This window comes from Aythya ferina, assembly GCF_964211825.1.
Source record: "Aythya ferina genome assembly, chromosome: 4".
Lineage (NCBI taxonomy): Eukaryota > Metazoa > Chordata > Aves > Anseriformes > Anatidae > Aythya > Aythya ferina.
The window spans coordinates 24,314,157-24,339,729 of NC_140300.1; the positions used below are offsets into that span (position 1 = coordinate 24,314,157).

The window sequence follows — 25,573 nt, forward strand, 5'->3', positions numbered from 1 at the left end:
ACTGACTAGAATATATTGAAACTAAATAAAGTTGGGAAGGAGAAAAAAAAGCAACTCATTCGCAAAGACATAAGGTAAATAGTTTAAAAATATTGACAGTTGCTGAAGGTTATCTCTCATCAGAAAAGAAGGTATTTTCAGTTAAGCCTGAAATTCTGCTCATAGTTAGAATGATGGTGAACTAAAGGAAGAAACTTCGTATTTTAGACCAGCACAATGGCTTCTTCTAAACTCAGTGTGTTCCCCAGTACTCTCTTCCACTTATTTTTGAAAATAATTCAGTACGTGTTACAAATACTTGCGCTTTGATGTGCCAAAGCTTTTATTGGAATCTGAAAATACTTTAAAATTCAAGCTGCAACAGGTAGCTCCTTAAACACTCGCTCTTACGAAGCCCACACAAAGTTGCACATTCCATGCGCAAGTGTGCTCCCTCTTGTGCTCTTGTCTTCATCAGAAAGCAATTACAAATTAGTTCGTTCTTCCATTCAGTATCATGCATTGGGTTTGATACATTTTGGAACTATACTGCTATGTACAGAAATAATTACGTTTTTCCCTACTCATATCTTAAATTATTCTAAACACCAGTATTAGCATCTCACCAGTGAGGTCTTTTGCTAAGTCTGGATGGTTCATTAAACAATGACTGGCGAATTTCACACTCTCTAATCTCACAGGGACATGGATATCATTGAACCTAGAGAGATAGGAGATGATGAATGTTAATTTTTAATTAGCCTTGCAAATCGAGATTATTCTCTATGTAGTAACATGTGTTGAAAGTACGTTTCATTAATTATTAGAACACTTTCAGATGGCAAAATAATACATTAGAAATATTTTGAATTTGTTTCCATAATGTACCTCATACAAAAGTTTGTTATTATTTAAATTAGGACCACAATTAAAGAAAAAATATGCTACATACAGATGAAATGCTGACCCAAGGGTCATCATCCATTGCCATAAATCTCCACATCTATCAGGTTGACCATCAATCATCACTATATATATACACACACACACACGTGTATATATAAAGTTATAAAAACCATATATACCCGTATAACATGTACAATTTGAAAACATTCATTATTTTAATGTTGAATTTCTATGTTTACTTAAAAGGAAATATTGCTTCATTCAAAAGGTAAATGCCGAATAAAAGAAGGTACTGTCGCTGATATAGTTGAACAGTAAGTACAACAGCATTATGTGGAATTTCATATTGTGTAATTTCTGCTATGTATTTACTGTAGCTATCTATCTAATCTATATTCCTCTAACTGACAGCAACATAGCAGCATTCAGGTTAAAATACATTTTATTCTAAATTGTAACTGTATGCAATTCTCTGCTTCAAAGGTTGGTTAAAAAAAAAAAACAAAAAAAAACAACAACAACAACAACAAAAACACCACAATCACAAATAAAAATACAGTATTATTAGGAAAATTCATCACAAAAAGAATGTGAATTCAGAACTCTATCCTTATTTCTCTTACCGCCCAAGAAAGCACTGCCAAAGTGGACGATTTTGTGTAGCCAGATCAGAATCTTTAGAGCCAAAGAGTTTAGCCAGAAGTCGAACAACAGCCAAACGTTCTTCTCCATCATTGCTCTAAAAATCAAATAATGAAAAAGAAACTGTAATTTGTTACCTGTGATACCTTAATAATAATTTCTGGCTTCCTTTTCCTCCTGCTTTTATAAATTAGATTAAAAAGTCATTTTGAAATAATTTCTGATAATCTCCAGTCTCCCTAATTAATTAGATGAATATGATGAAAAACATACATACCTATTAATTTAATGTATTATAACCACTGATGGCTGTGCTTTGAAAATCCTTTCAGGAATAAAAAAAAACTATACACAGTAGTTTGAATAATGTATATCTAGCAATCTCAACAGTAAATGATCTTATTTTTGTTTTAAAACAAAGTCTTCTGTGCATGTGGAAAGAACACTAATTAAGATTTTCTATATAGATGGGCACTAAAAGGATGTAATTTGATTTATTTATTATTTGTATTTCTTTATTGCTTTTGTTTATTGTCACCATACCCTATGTGTACAAACACACACACACTTTTACATAATTATTTCCCTGTCCACTTACAATCTTATGAATCATACAGTTTTAATTAAAACAGCACCAAAAAACCACAACCAGGATAAATGAACTATTTCAAAAGATTCAAAAACAGTCAGCTGACTTACTAGCTGATTACAAATCCAACAAAATATTTGGAAATAATTCCTCTATTATTAAAACATTCTTTTTGTGAAATAAATTCTGTAAATCGATATCGAAACTGACACTCTTGCATTCCATGAGTAAAGCCAACCACAGCCCAATTACCTTATAAATTTCAAATGAAATCCAAAGATTAAGTATGTACAACTTTTACATTAGATCATATGGATTTATGATTACAATGATTATATATGTTGTGTACATAACATTTGCAGCACAGAAACTACATAATTGTGCACAATGCTTCAGTACCCTTATTTTTAATAAATGTAATAATAAACAAAACTGAAAAATATAAGATTTCTATCACTCTAGCAGAGCACATTGAACCCACAGCACCTCATTCTTCAGTATCCATGTAAATTGTATTACTTGTCTCAAGCTACATTGTAACCTACCTTCAGTTTGAATTCAAGTTGTGGCATGACTGACAGCAGTAAGTGAGGATCTATGGCAAAAAGCTCTTGTATCAAGTCAAACACATGTTCTGATAAGTCACTTACTGAAGACTTTCCCAGTACCAGAACCTGGTTAAAAAACTAGAACGCAAATGTTACGGTTTAGAAGATTTGCCTTCATTAATGCAAATACTATTTTAACAAATTAGTTTAACCTAATATACCATTTATACTTCAATTCTACTGGAAAATATTCAATACACATTTTGATTCCATCAAAGCATTTCAACCCTTACAGTTCTGGTTCATGCAAATCAGAGACAAACGTCCTTCAAAATTCAGTTCTACAACTTCTATCATATCAATGAATTCATAGAACCAAATTGGTTTGGGTTGGAAAAGCCCTTAAAGACCATCTAGTCCAACCCCCTGCCATGGGCAGGGCCACCTCCCACCAGACCAGGTGGAGGCTGGAGATCAGAAGGTTCCAGGGACCAGCCCCAGATCTCTCAGCTGGTCTTCATGGGAGATGTGCTCCATCCCTCTGATCATCTTCGTGGCCCTGCTCTGGACCTGCTCCAACAGGTCCATGTCCCTCTTGTGCTGGGGGCCCCAGAGCAAACGCAGCACTCCAGGTGGGGTCTCAGGAGAGCAGAACAGAGAGGGAAGATTACCTCCCTCACCCTGCTTCTTTTGATGCAGCCCAGGATATGGTTGATTTTCTGGGCTGGAAAATACATCCTGCCAGCTTATGTCCAAACTTGATAAATTTGATAATAATATGATAAAAGTTGACGGTAACTTCATAAAAATATACTAACTTGATCATTTAAAATATTACTATACCCCCAGCCAAATTAAAAGATAATACAAGAATTGTTTGTTTCAGATTGAAGTCCATTATAAGTTGAGAAATAAAGTTTATCTTAGTTTTGTTTTTCTTGTAATGTAAGGGCAATCCAAATTGAATATCATGATGTATTGAAAAATAAAGTTTATCTACTTTTAGTCCATTTTAAAGAATGATATATGACCATGATAGGTCTTGTGATATTTGATCATTACGATCAAATACATATGATTATGTATCTTGACCATTATTTGATGGTCAAGAATTCTTGGCATTCTAAGAGGGAAAAAAAGTAGCCTAACATAAGAATGATTTCCAATGGATTTGTTAACATGTTTGATATGCTTCCTACTAGGATGATAGTAGTATTTGAGTAATCCAAATGCTACAAAGCTTTTACACACTTGAGCAAGAACATAAGAATAATATTAAATCAACTCAAAGGTCACTCATCTACTATGCTGTTTTCAGCTATAGCTAATTACAAAAGCTTAAGGAAACATGGGAATTGGGAAGTGGTACTTGTTAGTGAGACTCCCTGAGCTTTTAAATACTTACTGATTAATCTTTCATGAATTTGCCTAATTCCCTTCTTAATCTACTCTGACTTTAAAGAATAGCACTGGCTTCAGCAAAAAGACAGACAACAGAATGGAACAAGCTACATCCCCCACAAGACTGTAGTAACTGTTTTAATAGTTACAACACACTATTGGTATTCATCAAAAGGAAACACAGTAGGAAATAGTAAAAAACCTCAAGTCTTAGTCTTTCTAACTAGAACAAGTTTAGGATAGACAAAATCTATTAAGAAGCTGGTAGTTTGAAGTGCTTCATCCTGCAGTTAGGCATAAAATGAGGATGTCTGGTTGCTGGACATACAAAGCACTAACTATTCCTTTTGTTGCAACAGGATTTTTTGGTGCTCAATAATGCTGAAAGACAGGTCACCTATTTTTGCAGCCTAGATTTCTATGCTTAAAACTGGGATGGATAAAAAATTATTTCTTCTTCACTTCTTTGAAACACCTCACTTTTTTTTTTTCTTTTTAATTAAGCAAAAAAATAATACCCTATTTGGAAAAAAAGTATTCTTCTAGCTCCATTAAGAAATGTTAATTTTATAAGCAATACTGTAAATAAACAAACCTCCAATAAGTCAGAACATTAACAAGAATACTTGTTAGTTATAGTAAACATGAATGAACTAATTGACATACATTGGCAATACACGGTTCAATGGTCTGGACGGTCCTCTTCAACAGGACTTTTGCAAGATCAAATGCTTGTTTATTAAGGTTCTGAAAAAAGGGGAAAAAAATAAAATTTTAAAGAGAGACAAGCTAATTCAGTTGACTTCACTTTTTCACCACAACTTTAAAATCCCATTATTTTAGTAAGGTATGTTTTGCCACCGATTTATTTATTTTCAAAGCAATCAAAATTCAGTTATCTTAACTACACAACCACAGACTTACTAAAATCTTTAAATCATTTTTTCACATGCTTAAAAGAAATCTAAACCAAAAACATCACTTCCTGCACATTCTTCTAGAACTTTATCACCCCAGTTGTTACCTTTAACACTGTACTAGTATCTAGAAAATGTTTTTACTTGCAATCATATTAAAAATTTTGAAGAAGCATTGCCACACCTCCACACTTTAATAATTACCATGCACTACATTTGCCACACTGAGGAAAGATGAATTAATTAGTTGATCTTACTTTCTAAACTCCCCCAAACAGACACCCTGAGACCAAGTTCACCCTTCTCTAGATGGTAAAATTTTGCATTGAGTTCTATGTGGACTGTGCTGTGTGCTCAAAGATCGCCTACGGAGAGCACCTAAACTTGGGCAGAGCAATCTGCAACTTTTCCAAGTAAACATTTGATTGCAACATAACAAATCTGAACATTGTTTTCAGTAATCTCAAGCAAGATAAGGAATGTAAGAGCACATATGGAAACTGTGACTGCCCAGAAAATCAGCACAAAATACAATATGCAATATATCATCTCATCTAGGGATTAATGCAGCTTGGAGTGGAGAGGGGGAAAGGAGGAAGGAAGAGGGGGAGGGAGGGAGAAGGGTAGATTCACTGATTGCCCTGATAATTGCCGACTACTGCAGACAAAACACAGATAAAGTCTAAGGAAGACCAATTATTGGAAGATGGTATTTGGCAAGCCTACACTGAGAATGATTCCTCCTTGTTCTTCTAGCCGATAGGACAACAAAAATACTACTAAAAAAAAACAAACCAAACCAAAAAAAAACTCTCCTCCACTGGCAATAAAGAGAAAAAAATGGCCACAGGCTCAAACAAATACCTCTTTAGTCACAGTGGCACTAAATTGGTGACATATTATATAAGGCAGGCAAATATGTATAAAAACGTTCTCAAATTCTGACTACTATACAGCCTAAAACAAAACAGTTTCTCTCCAAACCAGACAAACCATCATAAAAATCATGTTTGTAGATATGCTTATATTAAACTAAAGGACTGAAAACTTCATACATAAAATATATTTTATTTGGATCTTCAATACTGTTTCAAAGAATTATTTTTGAATATTTTTGGACACCCCAGATTGGTTCACCAGAGCTAAAAAGCCTAAATAAGCAAGTATATGTTGATAAAATAAACAAATAGTAGTATAAAAATAACCATTCTGTTAAGCACAGAAGCTGTGGATTGGTCAGGATGCAGAAAAAGACACTGAATTGAAGTACATAAAATATATATTTTTAAAGAAATAACCTTAACAAGAGCAGCACAAAGAAAAATATTCACTAAATAGACTGAAAGCTCTGGTTTTAAAGTTCAGAAGAAGGCCTACAGCTTGGTGCCATGGATCTTCTGAGCAAGGCATGACATACCATACCACTACTGAAATTCTGCATTTACTAGAGGGGAGAGCCACATTAGTGCACACAGAGAAGAACAATGTATATTAAAATCACTTTACTGATAATGGAAATACAAATGAGCATCATTTAGATACTAAAATGGACTGTACTTCATGTTTAGGTATTGTTAAATCTTTTTTTTTTTTTTTTTTATTGCAGTATGGTCAATGCAGGAGAAGTTATTAAAAAAATGGAATAGACATCACCCAAAATACATATTTCAACTTTGTTATAAGGACGAAATTCCATCAACTGTAATAGTCCAGCCACACTGATATCGTTATTATGTCACAGCAGAGAATGACAACTCTTCAATTTCTTTGCATGGACATAAAAATATTGTTATTATATGTTCCTTACTAGAAAATAAACTATGCTTTTCATGGTATGGTGTTTCTGATTTTCATTAACTACAGACAAACAATTAATGGAATCACAGAACTCCCTAGCAGATCTGTGCAGGAAAAGAGAACATAATTACTACAGTCAAACTCTGCTAGGCAGAGAAAACAACAAAATGTCCCGATTTTTATTTACTGATTTTTTAAAAAAGTATCACATAAAGCAATAATTTAAATTCTGTTGTTACAGAAAACAAAAAAGTTAAAACAGATCAAAATATTGAGAAAAGGATGATACTGAACTCTGACTACAGCATATCACTTGTTCAGTCATGATAGCCAAGAGCCAGTGAGGACTGGAGAACAGTGATATAAAAGATATTAAACATGGAGTACGTCCCAGTATTTACTTAAATTTTACCTTCCTCTTATCAGTCATGAGAATTTCTTTCATTAAGCAAAATTATAGTGTTAAACTAACAATACTAATGATAAAGGACTGTGTTCATTCTTGCTTTGCCTACACCAAGAAGTCACAACACACTGTCCAACTGAACAAAGTTTATGAGGTCATTGCATCCTCAGAGCAAGCCCACCATTGTTAACAGCATCACCCAGCACCTGCCATACACACCTACACTCCACCATTTCCACTCTTGATCTCTACTGCCTGTAATTGTTAAAAACAACTTTGTCTATTTTCAAAAAGATTCTTCTATAGTTTTAAGAGGCCTCTCCTTCCATTAACAGTTCTAATAACACATCATCTCATTACTGTCAATAAAAATGAACTGATAAAATGACACTGCCAACTCATGATCATGACAGACTGAAAGCAAACTGCCCTCAGATAACAGATGTTTTTTATATATCAGCTGCTGGCTTGCACAGGTAAATGACAATCACCACTGCTTAGTCACTCTTGTGCTATACGTTTCATGAATACATGAATCCTCTCTCCTTTTTTATGTAACCAAAGGAATAAATCTCTGCTTGTATGCACTAATTTAACTTTAATTATGTAGTCATGGATGGAATTGTCTTAATTGTGTCATTATTTTAAATTAATAAACGAACAAGCAAAAACACATACTCAGCAATGAGAGTACAGCTCATTTACTGTAGCTCATCATTGAAACTTACTGTTCTCCTTACGGTTTTTAGCAAGAAGCAGGAGCAAGTGACAAGAGTCACTTATAGTTAGAGGGATGTTGAACTCCACAAAAGGTACAAAGATTATGGAACTCAAAAGCATATGGAACACTGAAAGCAGCCAACCAAACTATAACACTGCCACATAGCTTCAGGTATGAATAGGACTTAAGACAAAAGTTGAAGGGGAAGAAGACGGAAAAAAATAACAGAGAGGTGGAAGGGAGTCTGACAAGCTGAGGCAAGCAGCAAGTCTCCACAGAAAGTCTTTGGGAAATAATTTTGGTTTTGGTTTGTTTATTTGGTTTTGATTTTAAAGAACAAATACCCCACACCTTTTCAATTAAAAAAAATGCTTTCTTATTAGAATATTAAATTTGCATGAAGACACTTTGTTTCTGTTTAAGTACGTAGTTCTTGACGTTGCAAGTAAAAAGAATCTCTTGATATTGAGTAATCCAAACACAGCTAAAGAACAGCACCAAATAAATCCCAAAGACAATTTTCAATCCACTGTTATAAGGCTGGAAAAATTGCAGCAGTGATCAGTTCCCTGAAGTGTGTGGAGAAATAAACAAGGTAAAAGCAATTAAAAGCATTGTTATGACGGTATATTACTATCATAATTTTACTTTGCAGACCTTGTGTGCAGGAATGAGGTTAATCAAAATGGAGTCCAGCAGCTCCTGAGTTACTCCATCGCCTTCCATGATGATAGAACTCATCAAATCCAGCATATGCATTTGTACCTTCTGGTTGTGGCTATTACTAAGAAGATAAAAGACTTATCAGCACTACATTTTCAGCCACAGACAAATACTAACAGTGCTTTTAAGGAACAATGGGTTAATATCTAAGAATGTTCAGCTTGCACTTGCTTACATTCTCCATATCAGAAAACTCAAAACTATTTTGTCTTTCCTCTGTTCTAGAAAGTTTCAAAAATCTACAACACCCTAGCATTGCTTTAAGAAGGGAAACAAAACAAACAAGCAGCAAACATCCTGTCACAGAAATAAAAATGTATACAAGTCGGAGTGAAGTCTGCCACTGTAACACTGATATTTTCAGCAGTTAGTAATGTCTGCTTTCAGGAACGCACCTCTCTATACTGTCAATAATTTGTACTCAGTTGCTTTCCTTTTATCTCCTTGCTTGGAGGAATGAGGACTTGTTCTATTCACATCTATTCACTTGTAGGCTATGTAAGGATTCAGTCTATGCCCGAAACTGGTGATATTTTGACAGTTTAATATAATTGAAGTGATTCAACTTACTTGATAACTGAAAAAAGAGTCCTAAAAAGCTGAATAAAAATTTCATTGCAATCTTCCAACTCAAAGCAGATGTTGTAAGATTTGACCCAAGCTAAATTCTAAAACAAAAACAGGATATTCAGGGTATTACAACTTTGCAAATCACATCAATACAATTACATTAGTTATTTTTTTCTATTCAGAGAAGAATATCATACTATAAATCGTAAACCCTTCACATATATATAGATCTTAAAACAAAGAGGCTTTCCAATATACATCCAGAAGAAAACTAAATAAAGAATAGTCTCATGTCTTAGGTATAAAAGGTGAGTGACAGAAAATGTTAACAAGGCTTTTTTTTGGATTCATGTTATGAAACAATGCTGCTTTAAAAAATTAGAAAGTATCTTGTTTGTAAACATTTTACTAAAAGCAAGCTGATAAAATCCCCATGCCTCTTGTTAAGAGTAGGTTTTGCTAATGTTTTTAAAACCAAAATCTCACTGTCCTCCCATCATCAATATACGGACATCTGCATTTTAATCAGCATTTCAATTTCTCCTTTGCCAATAATACCCTTAAGGGTGCACAGTATGAGAAACTGAAGGTCTAAAATTGTAAGACAAAGGCTAAACATTAATAAATACCAATCATTTTAACACATCCTCAACTATAGGCTGTATGATCTTATTAAATGCAAACGAAATTGTAACTGCTAAAGGAAGCAATTCATTGAACATTAAATTGTCTGGTATAATTGACAGCATGCACATCTGTAAAGCTGACATATCTGGAGAAAGGCTGATTACATTTGTAAACTCACATTGCAAATAGCATCTACTGAAAGTTGCAGTTAATATAATAATGTTACCTCTAACAAGTAAAAGTATCTGTTAAACTGGGGGCTCTTTGTGTCCTCCAGGCCTTTTAATTGTCTTGTAATAAACAAGAATATGTCCTGTCAAAAAAAAAACAAGCGTTTACAAGCTTGATTCTGCACAGAATAAAATTACAACCCTTTAGTACTGCCATCTACCCACTTTTACAAGTTCATGGTATTAAAAACATTTAATTGTCAGTTTTAGGCAATGACAAATCTGTCACCAATACGGATACTGTTTATTTAGCAGTTCTTTACACATTTCTGGCCCTGAGAGTACTCCACTGACTCAAAGGACTAAAGCAACATCTCTAATAAATCTCGGTATTAATTAAATGTGATTGAACAATATTTGTTTATTTTTAATGCAACAAGAGAACAAGTGAGGGAGAAATCCTTTATTTCATGAAGTATTTTACCTTAAGTTTGTCATGGGAAGTATATGGAGCTTCAGGAGCATAGATACGAAAGATATCAGCCAAGCAACATGCTACAAGGAGGCGCACATCTTTATTGGGATTCCTGAGGAAGAATTCAGATGCAAGGTGCAAGGCTAATGGGAGATACTGCTGTTTCTCATCCTCCGAGTCCTGGTCCATATCCATGAAGGTTTTTACCACCATCTGGAAAATAAAGAAAAAAAACTCATTCAAGTGCTTTTGGTTTTTTATTCCAAATACTAAATGATACTTTCTAAACAGATGAAACATTATCAATACATTTTAGACTACCTAGTTGCAGTAAGATTTTTTTGTTTGTTTGGACAAGCATCAGAGAGAAGCATTCATCTGATACTAAAAGACTTACTGAACATGAACTTGGTATTTTCAATTAAGGCACTGAAAAATGCTTTGCAGCTGGGCTCGTTTTGCCAGTCCTAACCTGAGATACAGCACAGAAACTGCTTGCTACACACTGATGAGCTTGGAGGCAGCAGCACCTCTGCAGCACAGCAGCCCTAAACCACTTCAGCGTGAGGACTTGCCTAGTGCAGGCAGTATGAGGAACTGCAAGCCATCACAGCCAGCTGGCCTGGAATACAGGCCACGGTACAGAGCAGCTGCTTGATCAGCCACACCAAAACTGAAGAGGAGCCTACAAGCAGGCAGTCTCACACTGGCTATGAGCTCATACACAAAATCCTTTCATCTTTATTAAATGAACTGGGTACCAGAGAAGAATTACATCCCTCATGTAACACACTTCTAGTAATGTGGATCTACTCTCTCTGCATACTCAAAACTACATCCATAACGCTACCTATATAAGAAAAAATCAACTGTACATTGTTTCCTAGCATCTAGCACAGCTAAGAATTACTAATTCCTGTGAAATTATACCAAAATTGTTTATTTGAAATATGTTTCATTTAATTGGGGTCATCTAATCTCAACATAATCTGTTGGCAATACTGAAAGTGAGAATTTAGTTTGAAGAAATAAAGAGCTGTAGGCTTAACTTTTGGAATAGGGGTCATTAAAGGCCAAAGGATGACGTCTAGGATACCAGTGCAGAACTGGAAGACGTGCCACAGATTCTTAGCATGACCTCAGTCACACTGGTCTGTGTCCTGTGTCCCATGTCCCCATGTACAAGTATCCTTAGAGCTAAAATGGTGAAGGAGAGCCATACTGATAGGATTTCTATACCCATTACACACACACCACACATACTAAGGAGATAGAGGAGAAAAAACAGAGTAAGTCAACAGCTCAACTTTTGCCTCTCAAATACAAACAGTAACACACAAGAGGAGATTGTCTATTAGAAAACCAATAAACACCTCTTTCATTACTGCAGTTATTTTATTTCTGTGTCACTCAAATGATAATAAGATTGTTCCTCCTTTACTAAACATGACACAGTTCAACATGAAAATGTTGTCTTTTGGCTTTATTCCCTCCCTAAGTTTTAGAAATCAGTTTTAAACACAGTAGATCTTCTAATTAATATGTTTGACCACAACCTTTCCTGCTTTGTTACTTAACACTCCCCAATTTCTATAAATGTGTAAGTTCATTCCCTCATGAAGGAACATAGAGCAACATCAAAAATCAAGGGGGGTGACAAAGAAAAACCCACCAGAACGAAACAGAACCTTAAAAGCCACTGCCCACAAAATTCCAAGTTCTACCTACATTGGCCTGTTTCCCTCAAAACATCCTTCAGCTATACTTGGAAGCATTACTCGAAAGGATAAAAACAGAACTACAAAACTATTTCACCTCCCTCTACTGACAGCACAGGTGTCCCTGTTCCAGTGTCACAGACTGCCTGTCTTTTCTAGTTATTAAAGAAAAAGAAAAAAAGGATAACAGACTTCAAAACCTACCAGATCCGTTCAGTAAGGAAGGTAAAAGCCACCTCTTTGTCTGCTGGTGGCAGGACAAGAAATAATGGCCTTGACTTGCAGCATGGGAAGAGCCTGAATTGCACACAGGAGAACTGCAACCGTAGCTATTGTTAAGCATTGATTCAGATAACTGTTACTGAAGGCTTAAAGAACAGGGTAGAAAGGACTAAAAAGATCCCTAGATTTGGAGGCTGGTGATAAACCGTGTCTGTACCATGTAAACTTGTCGCACTAGGATTCCTTCCAGTCGATAAATTTATAGATAACCTATATAAAGAATCGTTTGATCTCTCCCATAAGCCCCATCTCCTCTCCCCATGTAGGTATCTTAAGCTTCACAACCAGAACACCCTTGTAGAATCAGATCCCTCTTAGGTTCTCATATTCATATCACAATATGCCTAAGTCTTGCCTAAACGCCTCCTCTGATATGTCAAAACCAGACAAGGTAAGGCAGCAAGGTGCTGTGAAGCTCAAACAACTTTCTCATTTGGTACCAAGGATATTCTGGGATTAAAATAATCAAACTGATCTCCAGCACTGCGTTACCTGCTGGAAAACGCAACAGCCTCAGGGATTAATTACCCCGTGGTTCTCCTGTAGTCAGAAGGAACTGCCAGCAAACAGCCATAAACCTGATTCAAGTTTCCTGCAAAGCACTCCTTAATATTTCTTTTCTATTAGAAAACAACTATCAGGCAGTAATTGAGCCGTGGGCAAGCTGCAGCTGTTATTTAATGTACTGATCTATGTTTTCTCCATTGTTTCTTTTTAGTCCCATATCTGCTTGTATTTGTGCGTTGTCTTTTGTCTTGGTCTTTATGTAGGATCCTAGTTACCAAATCAATACAAATAAAGGATAATACGTATGGGCTATATAAAATAAATAGTATAAAACAAATAATGGAAGTAATATATGAACTCACTAAAAAGGGCAATACAACAGTTAAATGCAAATTCTTGCTAATATCAGGCACACAAGATTCTGGGAAAAGGTAATTAATATTTTTGAAGAGTTGTGTTTAAGTACACCCTATAGATTTGTTGGATTCTGTCATCAGAGTTCAACAAAGTAATTCAGTAAGTTTCTTGAATGTATGCAATTAATGTATCTATAATCCTCCATCATCCTAGGAGAGTACTCTCTATAGCCACGCAACTGCTGGCGTTGATTAAGGTACTACACAGCAGAATGGCTTCCAAACACCTGCTAATCTACGCATGGCATTAGTTGTTAAAGTAGAAGGGAAAAAACAGTCCATACATTAAGTACAATACATGCTTAGCTCTTCACACTTGCTAGAAAGCCAAGAACTCACTCAGACCCTCACCAGTTACAAGGCTGGTACTCTTGTCCTCCAACACAACTGAAAATTAAGCAAGCAGTAATCAAGAGGGCAACTCAAGTCTTCGGAAATATAAAATATGGCACAATTGATTAAGTCATTTATTCGTAATAGAACTACACACAGCACCCTGGAGCACAAAACACTTGCCTTTCTGCAGCCATCTGCTGTCTTGTTTTCTCCAGAGCTAAGACAGGAACTACCTTCCTTTCCTTCCACAGTCTTGCACCACTTTAATGCAAAGTCCTGCTCTGTGACTATGGGTCACAAATACTTCCAGAACAGTGCGAAACAACATGACAACATATGGTAAGTTCCTTTCTGTTAAGGTCTGACCAAAAATAAATATATATATTTCTCCAACGAGCTAAAAATTCCAAATATCTTACTTTTCTTTTTTTTTTTTTTTTTAAACATAAACTAGAAACCACTCCTGTAACTAGTGATATACATAAATGCAAGAATGAAGGAATATGACAAAGCAAGTGCAAAAAAAAAAATCAAGGCTGTGATTAATATTTCATTGGACCACAGAGAAGAAGTACAACTGCAGACAGAAGAGATATGAATTGCTACTGCCAAACAGATTTTAGTATATTTATTTTTTTCCAAGAATATACATGACCAGTTACAGATATTCTTCTTTACTGAAGTTGTTCATATTGTAGGTTCTCTATGAAAGCATCCTAAGTGCCCTTGCTCTAATTGAAAAAAAAAAAAGCCCAAAGCAAATAAAAATGCTCTCCAGTTTCTCTTTGTACGAAGGTTTACTTTTCAAGTCTAAAATGAGTTTCAATTTCCAGAATATTTGATTTAACTATTACACAAATACTTCCCTAGCAGAATGAAGTAGTTATTTCAGAGTTAAGTTATTTCAGAGTTATTATCATACTAAGCCAGTTTTTATTCTGATGAAACCACAACAGGAACTCACTCACTACTTTTTCAAATTGCAGTAGTTGTCTAACTGAAGTCTTGCCATACAATAGAAGCAACCCCAGCAAGAGCAGCAATACTCATTTATATAAAACCTAACAGACTTTTTAGCTCGCACCACAGACGACTGTCCTCTGTGCAGAAAGCAGGAGACAAAACAGGATTATCTGAACATATTAATGTGATATCATCCATTCTTTTCTGAACAATTAAGCACCCAATTTCCATACTAACTGCTAGCAAAGGTAAACAAAATACAGCTTCTCACATTTAAGATTAAATTCATTCTGTGCTGCTCTCAATTTAATATGTCTCCATTAAGTAAGTTATCACACACTGGCACTTCGGTTACCTTGTAAAAATAAGTGTTAAAGCTATTCTAGAAACTTTCATTATTGTTATTTTTACCACGGTACCTTGAAATTCTCATTATCAGCCTAAGATTTCACCCTCCCAGGCTCTGCACACATGGAAGTGAAACGCTCTGGTTATAACACGTGAGACAGCACAGAAATGCAAACGGTTTCATTCAGCTAGTGAGAAAGTTAAATTAACACCACTAAGTCACTCTTTACACGTTATGAACATATTGAAAATTGAAGAATTTCAAGCTTTCAGGGTGGTACTTTCCCATTTATGTAAAAAAAACATGCTGTGCAAGCCAGTCACCCTGGGCTACCCTTTACACTGGCTGCAGAGAAATGAACAGATACCGCCTGAACTCAAGCATGGACGTCTGATGACATCTACAGACCTCAGCTCTACTTCCCCTGAAAGTGCCTAATTCTCTCCACTGACTACGAACGGAGTGCAGTGTGCCTAGATGACTGAAATAAGGTGAGGTGAACTCTACCTGCAGCTTCTTCTGAGGCTGTCAGCCTTTCAGTTGCATCGATTCTCTACAACCAGCGATTGACAAATATTCTTCATCATCTGCCCCTGCCTCCTGGAGTTTACATGCATCCTTTTGTCAAAATCAGCACGGTAGCTTGCCCTTGAGCATCTCAGCTGCTCTTGTGCAAGACTCGTACCTCAGATGTTAGCGAAACACTAAGTTTTGCTGTTTAGTCCCTGGTTCATGTTCGTTTACCACACAAAATTTCCATGCATAGCTTACTGGATCCAAAAGCCCAGCTATTGCTGGAATGTACGGATCATTCTAATCCCATATGGAAGAGAGGTGCATAAACACAGAGAAAAGAGAGGGTAATTGGTGTAAATAAAAAAAAAAAAAAAAGTGATCCCCAATGGTGCTTGCATAGAAGAAATGGGCAGATCTAGGAAAGCTTTGCTGCAGCTGGCAGGGTAAACACAACTCCAGGCTCGTCACAGCACTGGGAAGATGCATGCAGGTTGCATTTGTTCTACTGTTCTTACAACAGCTTATTTGTAGCACTGCAAAGATGTAACATTTAACCACTCTTGGAGCAAAAAAAGGCTGGGGAAAGATGGACAGGTTTTTTTGTTTGTTTGTTTTTGTTTTTTGTTTGTTTGTTTGTTTGTTTTTAAATTTCACCTTGTGATCACCGAAAGAAGAAATTTAACAATTGGACAGGACTTACAGGAATAATATTAGACATGTACTGGAGCACTAACATTAAACACAAATATTTAGAAGTAGAACTTCTGAAACTGGTGTGAGCTTAGCTCCCTCTTGAAGAGCATGACTGGCTCAAGGAAAGAAACCAAGAAAGAGTCTGGATTCAAAGTCCACCAAAAAGCTGAAATTGTCAATTCTGTCAGTGTCTTTACCTTACCTTACATGGTTTTAGCAATGTTATGGATGGCCTCTGCCATTAGCTTTTAACAGTCAGCGATGTTCTTTGACTAAGACCAACAGTAAAATCCACAGGTGTGTATCTGTGAGAAGTACTTCTCAACAGATACCGAATTAACGGTGCAGGTTTGGGATGAGAAATCTTGGTCTACCTCAGATATAGTTCTATCTATCAACTGGAACCACTGGACAAATATGGAAGCATGGAAATTACTGTATGGATAGAAACAAAACTGAAAGACCTCTAGACAGAGGGATTATTCAAATCAGGAGCAGATGATTTTTGTTTCAGGATTTATAAATACCCCCCAATGAAACCATGTGCTTCGTAACAGGTTGTTTGCTTTTATTTGAAATAGATCAAATGATAATGGTACCACACAGCCAGAAAATAACAAGTGTTTACCTAATAATGCAGAAAGGTGATTCAGCAACAAATCCAACAGGCTGACACCAACAGAATTTCATGATACAGACCTATGCTGGAAAAGCTAAATAAACACAGAGGCTGAGAAAAGCACAGTAACACATAAAAAGGGAGTTACAAGGTTACTTTGCTAACCTAGGAACCAACTTTCTAGAGAAGGCAGACTGTGATGGATGATTAGTCTGAGTGTCAAGAAGAGCATCACATTGAACCACATGGAAATTGAGTTGGAGGAGATGGAGTTTAGTCCAACGGTGTAATTTCTCCTTAGCCATTTTCAAAAGTGTTAACTCAGAAGGACATACAGGACCTGAATGAACTTATTAGCAGAGAATGGCATTATAATTGACCCTATTTGCTATTTCCATAAACAACTGTGGCATAAGAAGTAGGAATGGAGGATAATGACAACGGACAGCTAGGGACTGGCAGTAGAGGACAGGATATTACAGGAGAAGAATAGAATAACACAAATTCATCTACTAATACTAAACAGTCATGTGTCTAGTGCTTAAAGGCAACAATTTTTTGCTATGAAGAGCTTATCAGCTGGCAACAACAGAAGAGAAAGATGAGCATTTATTAAGCAACTGTAAGGAGATTATGAGCCAACACCAGGCTATGTGCATGCAAACAATGAACATGCAATTGCAGGATATGACAGAAGAGGTATTTCCAGGCAAGGAAAGGAAAAAACAGCAATACTACTCCTGAAATGCTAAAAATACTAAATGATGACTTCAAACACACCACTTAAATCTGATTATCCCCACTGATGAGAACACAATTCAAACCCAGAAAGGTACAGAAGATGGCTACTAAGGAGTTTTAAAAGCCTCTTCTTATATGGGGACACTGCAAGACTATGATTTGTTTTAATTTATGAAAACAGCCCAAAAAAATCAGTCTTCATATGCTTTAAAGACATGAGTGCTATGCTATTTTATGCTAAGGGAAAAGACATTTACTTCTCTTTTAAATGGGTGAGTAAATATGGATACAATTTGCCCAAAAGCATCTCCAGGCTGAGAAAGGGGACTGCTTTTTGATCACAAAGCATCCAAGCTGAAGCACCTTTGTTATGTTTTTACCACATGACAAAGAATTCCTTCTGAGAGCCCACATTCATCAGAGGCATAGCTTGACAGAAGCAGATATATAAATTAATCAAGGAGCATATGTGAACTGTAAAAAATTTCAATGTACAGGAGCTGAATTATTTTTATTTTTTTTTTTTTTTAAGGTAGTAACGAGAAGAGTAGTACTCCCTTCCTGGTACTGTTTGCAAGCCTTGAAGAAGAAATTTATCTCCAATCTATACTCTCTGACATGACACTTTCTCTGAATAAGTCAGGGGAAAAGAAGTTACACAAAATATTACCAAAGCATATTGTAAACTCTTTGGGGCAAAGACTATTTGCTCCCTTCTTTATACGCTGCTCCCTCAGCTAAGCCAAAGACAAGGGTTTCTAGACATGACCATGGATATATAAGCGATGTAAGCTCATGCAGGAGCAGCAGTGGCAGCCTGCCCAGCACTGCCCCTGTGACTGGGCAAACAGCGTGACTGTCTCTCCTTCTCCTGCGAAGGGGGAAGGCCTTTCTGCGGAGGTTTGGCCAACTGCCTGATCACGAGCAAAGTAGCCTTAAACTTGCCATTTCCCACCATCTTCACATTGGTAGAGCAGTACAGTCCATAGTATTTTACTTACATCAAGAAAATCTAATGAGAATATTTCCTAGAAGCCCGGAAACTAATGTGACCTAAGAAAAAGCAAAGCAAACTGACTACTTACAGTAAAGCAAAACACTATGCAGTTCATTAATTATGTGAAGCAATTCTTTTGATACTTACTTTTTTAAAGTAAACACATAATGAATATAAATAAATAAAAATAAATTTTTAAAAAATGAACATCAGACACATATGATGTTGTAATCCAAACGGGACAAGTTTTGCTACAAATGTGGAGGGCGAGAGATATTAAAATTACCTACATGTTATATTTCCGTAACTAAAAACAGACTTTAAGCTCTGCTGTAAATCTAGGTGATTCCTCAAGTCACACCAATGCTGAAGGTGGGCAGGGTGTTTCCGTGTAGGCAAATAAAATGAGAAAAATAAGATGCCTTGGTCCGCAGTGTCTTTCACAGCACAACTTAGATCGTGGTATTTCAATAGTGGTGGAATGTTTTGCCCTGCAAGATCAACCACTTAACTTTGATCTCTTGATTACAGTAACGTGTACGGACCACTGCAAGAAAAGGTTGTAAAAGAAGTATTCATTCCAAGATTATAACAGCACAAAAGGAAGTAAAATTGTGTCCTTCCTGCCCAGTGGAAGATAATCCTAGATAAGCCCAAGGGAAAAATCAGACTCCCAATGTGCAAAGAAAATATTCCATACCCTTCCTTATCAAAGTTGGACACAATACAGCATCTTAGTCAGAACTATTTCAGATACTATCGTCAACATTTTGCTGCAGTAAGAACTGGAAGATCCAATACCATTTATACGGCATTGTCCCTTCCTCACATCCTCCACTGCTATATGTAATGATGATTTTTTTCTTCTCCAAGCCAAATGCTACTTTACAGCCAAGCCTATTTCTTTTGTCTTTAAGCAGAAACCACTATCCTTCACGTAAGAACATCCTGTAAATTCATTTAGAGCGACTGTCCTAACAATGAGATCTTTTTCATCTCTCCTCTGCTTTAAAATAAAGACCATCTTAAACTTACAATAAACAACTCCATCCTAACAGACCTCGCTTTTGTTTGTTCTGAAGATATCACAATTGGTCATTTAGGAAAAAGCAGTTTATAATCAGTGTTAATGGCCAGGAATTTAAGAGAACTTCACTTGTAAGTGACTGACCCGAGGTAAAAATAAGCTTGGAGCTGGTCTTACTTCACCAGCCAGTGACTGACTCTGCTGATCTGACCTCTGTCAGGAGCACCCAGCACAGCTTTTACTGCCACGCTATCTTCTCTGCAGCTCTGTACATAGTGATAGGGTACGAAATACCGCAGGAAGACGAAGCACAGACAGAATTTCAGGCCCGTTTGCCAAGCAGGAATCGCAGCAGTACACAGTCCAAACTCCTCTCCCAGTATTTATGGTTTTGGTTTCACATGCCACGGAGATCCAGTTCGGCTGCTTGCTGCCTCCACCTGCTCACCCCATCCTGCTGCTGGCCATGCAGTGCCACCCCGTATTTTACGCTGGCCCCAACACGTGTTGGATAATTCCATGAGGCAATGTAATTTATTGATCTGGCAGAAGACCTCGGGAAAAATCCTCGATAGTTTTGTGACAGGCATGGTTAGATCTTGGAAGGATCTGCTACGTCCCAGGGCTGGCAGAAGGGTAGGTCCTAGGTCTTCACCTGATAGTGACACAGACTCCTAGCCTCGACAAGGACAAGTACATGAAGCCTGAAATGGCAGCTCTATAGAAATCCTACTAATCCCCCCCAGAAGTTGTCTTTACCTCTATTCATTAGAAACCAACATAAGCATACGATGTGATCATTGATGATTTTAATTTTTTTTTTTTGTCTCAGAAACATTCTGTAAATTCCGAAACTTGCATCTGACGCATCAATCCATTTATTAGTTTTAAATTTAATCATCTGTTTCCTGGTTTTGTACCATGACCCAAGACAGCAGAACCTCCCCATCACATCTCTACACCTTCACTTTTATTTTGTTTTCCTGGTCCTTATTATTCTCATCGCTTCCTCCTAAGGGTCACTACAACTGCAGTGTCACACACAGCATATTCACTGTTTTTAAACTAGCACAGATGCCCAATTTATATAAAGAAGGCCTACTATCCATGTTGTTTACAATTCTGCTCCTTACACAACGCCTATTCGCCTTTCTGGACAAAAGATGTTCAGTGAAAGATTTCACTGAGCAGCCTACACTGATGCATCAGTCTTCCCCAACTCCTTTAAAACAAGGAGTTTCCCCAACAGTCCTTTAAAACATCATAAATTCACCAAACAGTTCAGTTTTTTTCTTGCTATTCCTTACCTCACTTTTATTAAGTCTAAAATGTTCATTGAATTAATCTCGTTCACTTAAATTGACTGAAACCCTTACAGAAACATGAGTTTTGTGACCAACCAAACCACCTCATCCCATTACGCTTCCTATTCCCCAAAGAGCTAAAGGAAGGTATCAAGCATGCAGAGTGAACTAGGTAACCTTAGTTCACTGTACGGTTGGTCATTAACAAAAAATATTTCCTTAAATGATTTCTTGTTTACAATCAGCTTTTGAAGCATGACCATACTTGGCTATTCAACCCAAGACCTTTTAAAGTAATTCATTTTAAGAAACGTTGAGAAATACTGCTAGTTTGTCCTTACCACATTAAAATCCTGAAAGTATTTAATCCTAGTTTTAAAACTCTTTTGTCCAATTTGCTATGGCAGAAGCAGATCAAATCACAACTTTTAAATGTGTGCGTATTTCTTCTCAGCTAATGGGAAGCAAGGGACAATGGATGTATTTATCAGCACGCTATCCTTCACACTCACACTGCTCACCACCTCCGAGACATCTGTGATTGGAGTGTGGTGCCACAGCACCCGTTTTATTTATTTACTTTGTCAAGCAATTCAGTCCTCAGCAGTATCTAGTCTTTATTAGCGGAAAGATTGGGAATACGATTCTTTCCAGCTTTCCCTGCCAAAGCCTAACAATTGTTTAAGTGCTCTAAAGAAGGTTAAGATTCTCAGAAATGAAAACACTGAAAGTCTAAGATGTCAGAAACTTTGCTTCCACATAACAAAAGAGTATTTGCAGAGGGACTAAAAAGAGACTATTCTTTAAACATTCTAATGATAATTCAAGACATCATCAGTTAGAAGCATTTCATTAAATAGTCCTTTTCCCCTAGGTACACTAGCAAGTGTTATATATGGCTGGGGCAAAACCAAAACGTTCTTAAAAGCATATTCCCCACGGTGAAGGAGTTTCTATTTCCATATGAAGTTTCCCAAGTACTTTGATAATAGCCTCCAGATGTGAAAGAGCGGATTCTTTATAACCAACTCACTGCTGTGTGATAATTCATTTCCTCTTCCAGAGGACAGAAGGTAGTGTTGGACAAGAAAAACAAAAGCATTTTAATTTCTACTGTGAATCGACTGCAAGGATTCCTTTAGAAGTGGATGTTTAGGCTCAATTCTCACAACAAAATCAACTTTTAGACTTTGACACCAAAACAAAACTAGAGGGCTACACTTTCCGTACTGGTGATGTTTTAAGGAATGTATCCATGGCTATTTCTACGCCACAGTGCAGGTACATTCCACGGTGCATCATGCAGTCTTCCCAACTTAGGCATCCAGAAAGAGGATGCATAAAGCACGTCATGCTCTTTCCTGCTTGTGTTCCGACACAACAAATAAATGAGGCCAAAAAAAAAAAAAAAAAAAAAAAGATTTTCTAAGAATATACAGTTCTTTTATTTCCACAATCTTGTAAATTATGGTGAATTGAAAATTTACTGTATCTACTGAAGCAGAAAATTATGCAAAATATTTGTACCTTGATCTTCTGCTCAGATTACACAGTCTGCAACAGCAGAAGAAGAAAGAAATTAAAAGTTCTTTCATGGAACTTGTTCAGTGATTGGCAATTACACATCTTACTGTCATATTCAGCAGCACACAAAGGTGTGAAGGTGAGCAAGAAAACATTCTTCAGCTGTGACATTCATTTTCTGGTTTCTTTAGGAGGCAGATTGCACTGAGCCTGAACGAACATTAGGAGCCAAATGATGCAGTGCCCTAGCGTGAACCTATACCCGGTGATAAAACTGTACTGAAGAATTTTGTCTGTGTGCCTCTTATCTGCTGGAGCCTCAATAAAGGACTCTCATTTTAACGGAGGTTATCTAGAATGCAGATGGTGAGTTTCCATTTCCATGAGAAATGGCTGGACAAAAATTTTAAAAAATCGCTAAACTGTTAAAAGTTGGTATTTCACAATCAAAACTTACACTACAAATCAGAAACAGCACCAGACCCAAGCCCATGGCACTTAAAAGCAGAATCTGCTAACCAGAACTCGCTGCCTAAAGGGGCGTTCATGCCCATTGCGTCGCTGCAAACGTCAGCCAGCGGGAACAGTGGCTCTTGCACGAATCAAACCAGAGACGCTTCTGCAAAGAATTTCTATTCAGATAAATTATTCCCCAGTGAAGTACTATTTTACCAGAAAACTTTGCTACCCCATGAGCATCATAATCTATATTATTAGGAAAGAAAATAATATTTAGGCAGCCAACAAGCTCAAAGTGGAGTACTTTATTACTCTAAAATAGGCTGAAGGCAAAAATGAAGAAGTTCGCTTACAATGTGGTGGGATCATTGTATTTTTTTGGTAGCCCCATTAAAAAGATAAAGTTTCTGGAAATTCTGAAAGCACTGGAAAAAACAACGTTGCACGAATGGAGAACTGAAACATCTGCAGTGGTTTCCTCGCTGTACGTCTTATTTAAGTTTTATGAGGAGTGAGGAAAAAAAGTGTGTGTAATTACTGCATGGAAACTGTTGTATTGGTAGAATTTATTAAAACCATCTAAATTATTTTACTCTGAATAATGACAAATATCCCTAGTCATAAAGGCTGATTTATGATATATATATTGAAAGAATAAAAGATGTTTAATAGTTTTCCTAACATTTTTTAAACCCCCCACTCGTCACCTCCCCTAGAAAAGCACCACCTTTGCTGATAAAATGATACGAAAGTCCATCACACAGTACTCAGAAACAGGACGACGCTAAACACAGGATTCCTTTTCTAAGAAACAAGCCTGGAAAATGAATATGACATACCTACGTGTTTTATTACTATGCAGGTATCAAGATGTAATATGAAAAGCCTACAATAAACTCAAATTTATAGAATACTGCCATCATAATTGCCAACATTGGAAATGTGGAAATATTTCAAATGGAATACAATATTTTGGAGGCCTTTACATGACAACATTTAAAATGTTCTTTCTAATGGTTTTTCTCTTCATTTTATGATGCACTATTTTATACAAGAACCTAGATTTTTCCATTAGGAGTATGGGAATGGGGTGCGTTTGTATGTCTAACGAGAAAATAAAAGGAAAGATTAGGAGACAGAGGGCAAGAGACAGAAAAGACAGAAAAAAGGGAGCCTTACCCATTCATGTCTCTGTCTCAAATTTATTTTTATGTATTGGATCTTGATGTCAATACCCAATCACCAGGCACAAGACTAAATTTTCACTTAGTTCAAATTGCTAAACATATTAAATTTATTTCCAGCTGAATAGCTATCTTGAGATGACTGAAAAATACCCTCCCCAATTCAAAGCAAACATTCGTTTCCCCAAACTGAGACTTCTTTTTGCCAAGAAAATAAATTAAAAAAGAAAAAAGAAAAAGAAAAATCAACTTTCACAGAGCTCTACTATTCCTTCCTGCATTAGCAATGCTATCTAAGAGGATAGTATGTTACCTTCCAATGTGGTTGTGTTTTTGTTTATTTTCCACAGTTATTGCAATTTCAGGCTAACAATGCCTTGTCTGGGAACTCTTATCTAATGTTTTGAGAACTTTAAGTAACTCCTGATTCTTTCCATGAGAGTTCTGCAACTGTTTTGCTTATCTGTACCGTCAATTTTTTTTTTTTTGCCTTGTGGCTAACTAGAATATGCCAGTAATTGCTGTACCTGTCCCTCAACATTCCTCATACGCAATCGCAGTTTAATAGCTGCTGATTTTACCGAGATAAGCAGCAGGCAATACACCAGAAACAAAATATTACTGCAAGGATTCCCTTTGGTAGGAGGCTTTCAAAACATGTCTTGACTGTTTCAAGTTACAGTTCAGGAGTCCTCTCGTACTAAAATTTTCTGTGAAATATGTGCAGAACACTGATGTCCCAAAAATCAGCGACCACTGCAGTTTTCTTTCTTTCCTAACACCAAACAGATGAAGGTATCATAATCTGACCGTTCCCATTACAGCACTTTCCCATTTTAACCTCTACATTCACTTCTGTTTCATTTTGAAGCTCTCCACCTAATGTTACCATTTCATTACCCAAGCAAAGATATATTCTGGTATATACCATACAAGAAAGTACCGGAGTCAGACTAACTTCTCACGTTACAAAGGCTGAAAGGCCATTGCATACAATTTGTGAAATTTTCCTGCATGAAAAAAAATACACTAGAAAAGTTTGGTTGCGTAATTAACCATGCTGAATTTAGATTAAAATAACATTTATCTAAGCTATGCTGCTGAAATCAGCAATCTGCAAGTACTGAACACCATTTAAGCAGCTAGCAGCAGTGTTCTCATAAAGGATGACTGAAATAGGGATTGTCAAAAATTTTGAGAGGTGCATGACACTTAAAAAAGCACTGGAGAAAGAAGAGTTTTGTGTTTTCAAAATGCTTACGTTTCATGTATACCCAGAAAGCCTTTCATCTTACCCAAAATTTGAGAAAGGTTAACCCTAAAAGTATGAAACAACGCAAGATTTGACCTGTTTCCTGAGGTTATAGCACTGTTGATATTTTGCCTTTTGTTTCTTTAAAACTACTTTAACATCTACTTTGAACAACGTTAGAAAACATATATATGCATACATATGTTTTAAAATTA

The 25,573-nt window shown here is 36.4% G+C and overlaps 1 protein-coding gene across 3 annotated transcripts in view; it reads right to left on the reverse strand.

Annotated features, from left to right (window-relative positions):
- PDS5A (PDS5 cohesin associated factor A) overlaps window positions 1-25,573 on the reverse strand; it is a 79,344-nt gene that overhangs the window by 37,729 nt on the left and 16,042 nt on the right. For all 3 annotated transcript variants that reach the window (XM_084518401.1, XM_084518403.1, XM_084518402.1), the window contains exons 3-10: window positions 10,481-10,684; window positions 10,053-10,139; window positions 9,200-9,297; window positions 8,564-8,690; window positions 4,732-4,812; window positions 2,662-2,802; window positions 1,509-1,624; window positions 606-700 (exon numbers count right to left, since the gene is read on the reverse strand). In XM_084518401.1, the coding sequence (XP_084374527.1) occupies window positions 606-700; window positions 1,509-1,624; window positions 2,662-2,802; window positions 4,732-4,812; window positions 8,564-8,690; window positions 9,200-9,297; window positions 10,053-10,139; window positions 10,481-10,684 (949 nt within the window). The remainder of the gene's footprint in view (window positions 1-605; window positions 701-1,508; window positions 1,625-2,661; window positions 2,803-4,731; window positions 4,813-8,563; window positions 8,691-9,199; window positions 9,298-10,052; window positions 10,140-10,480; window positions 10,685-25,573) is intronic.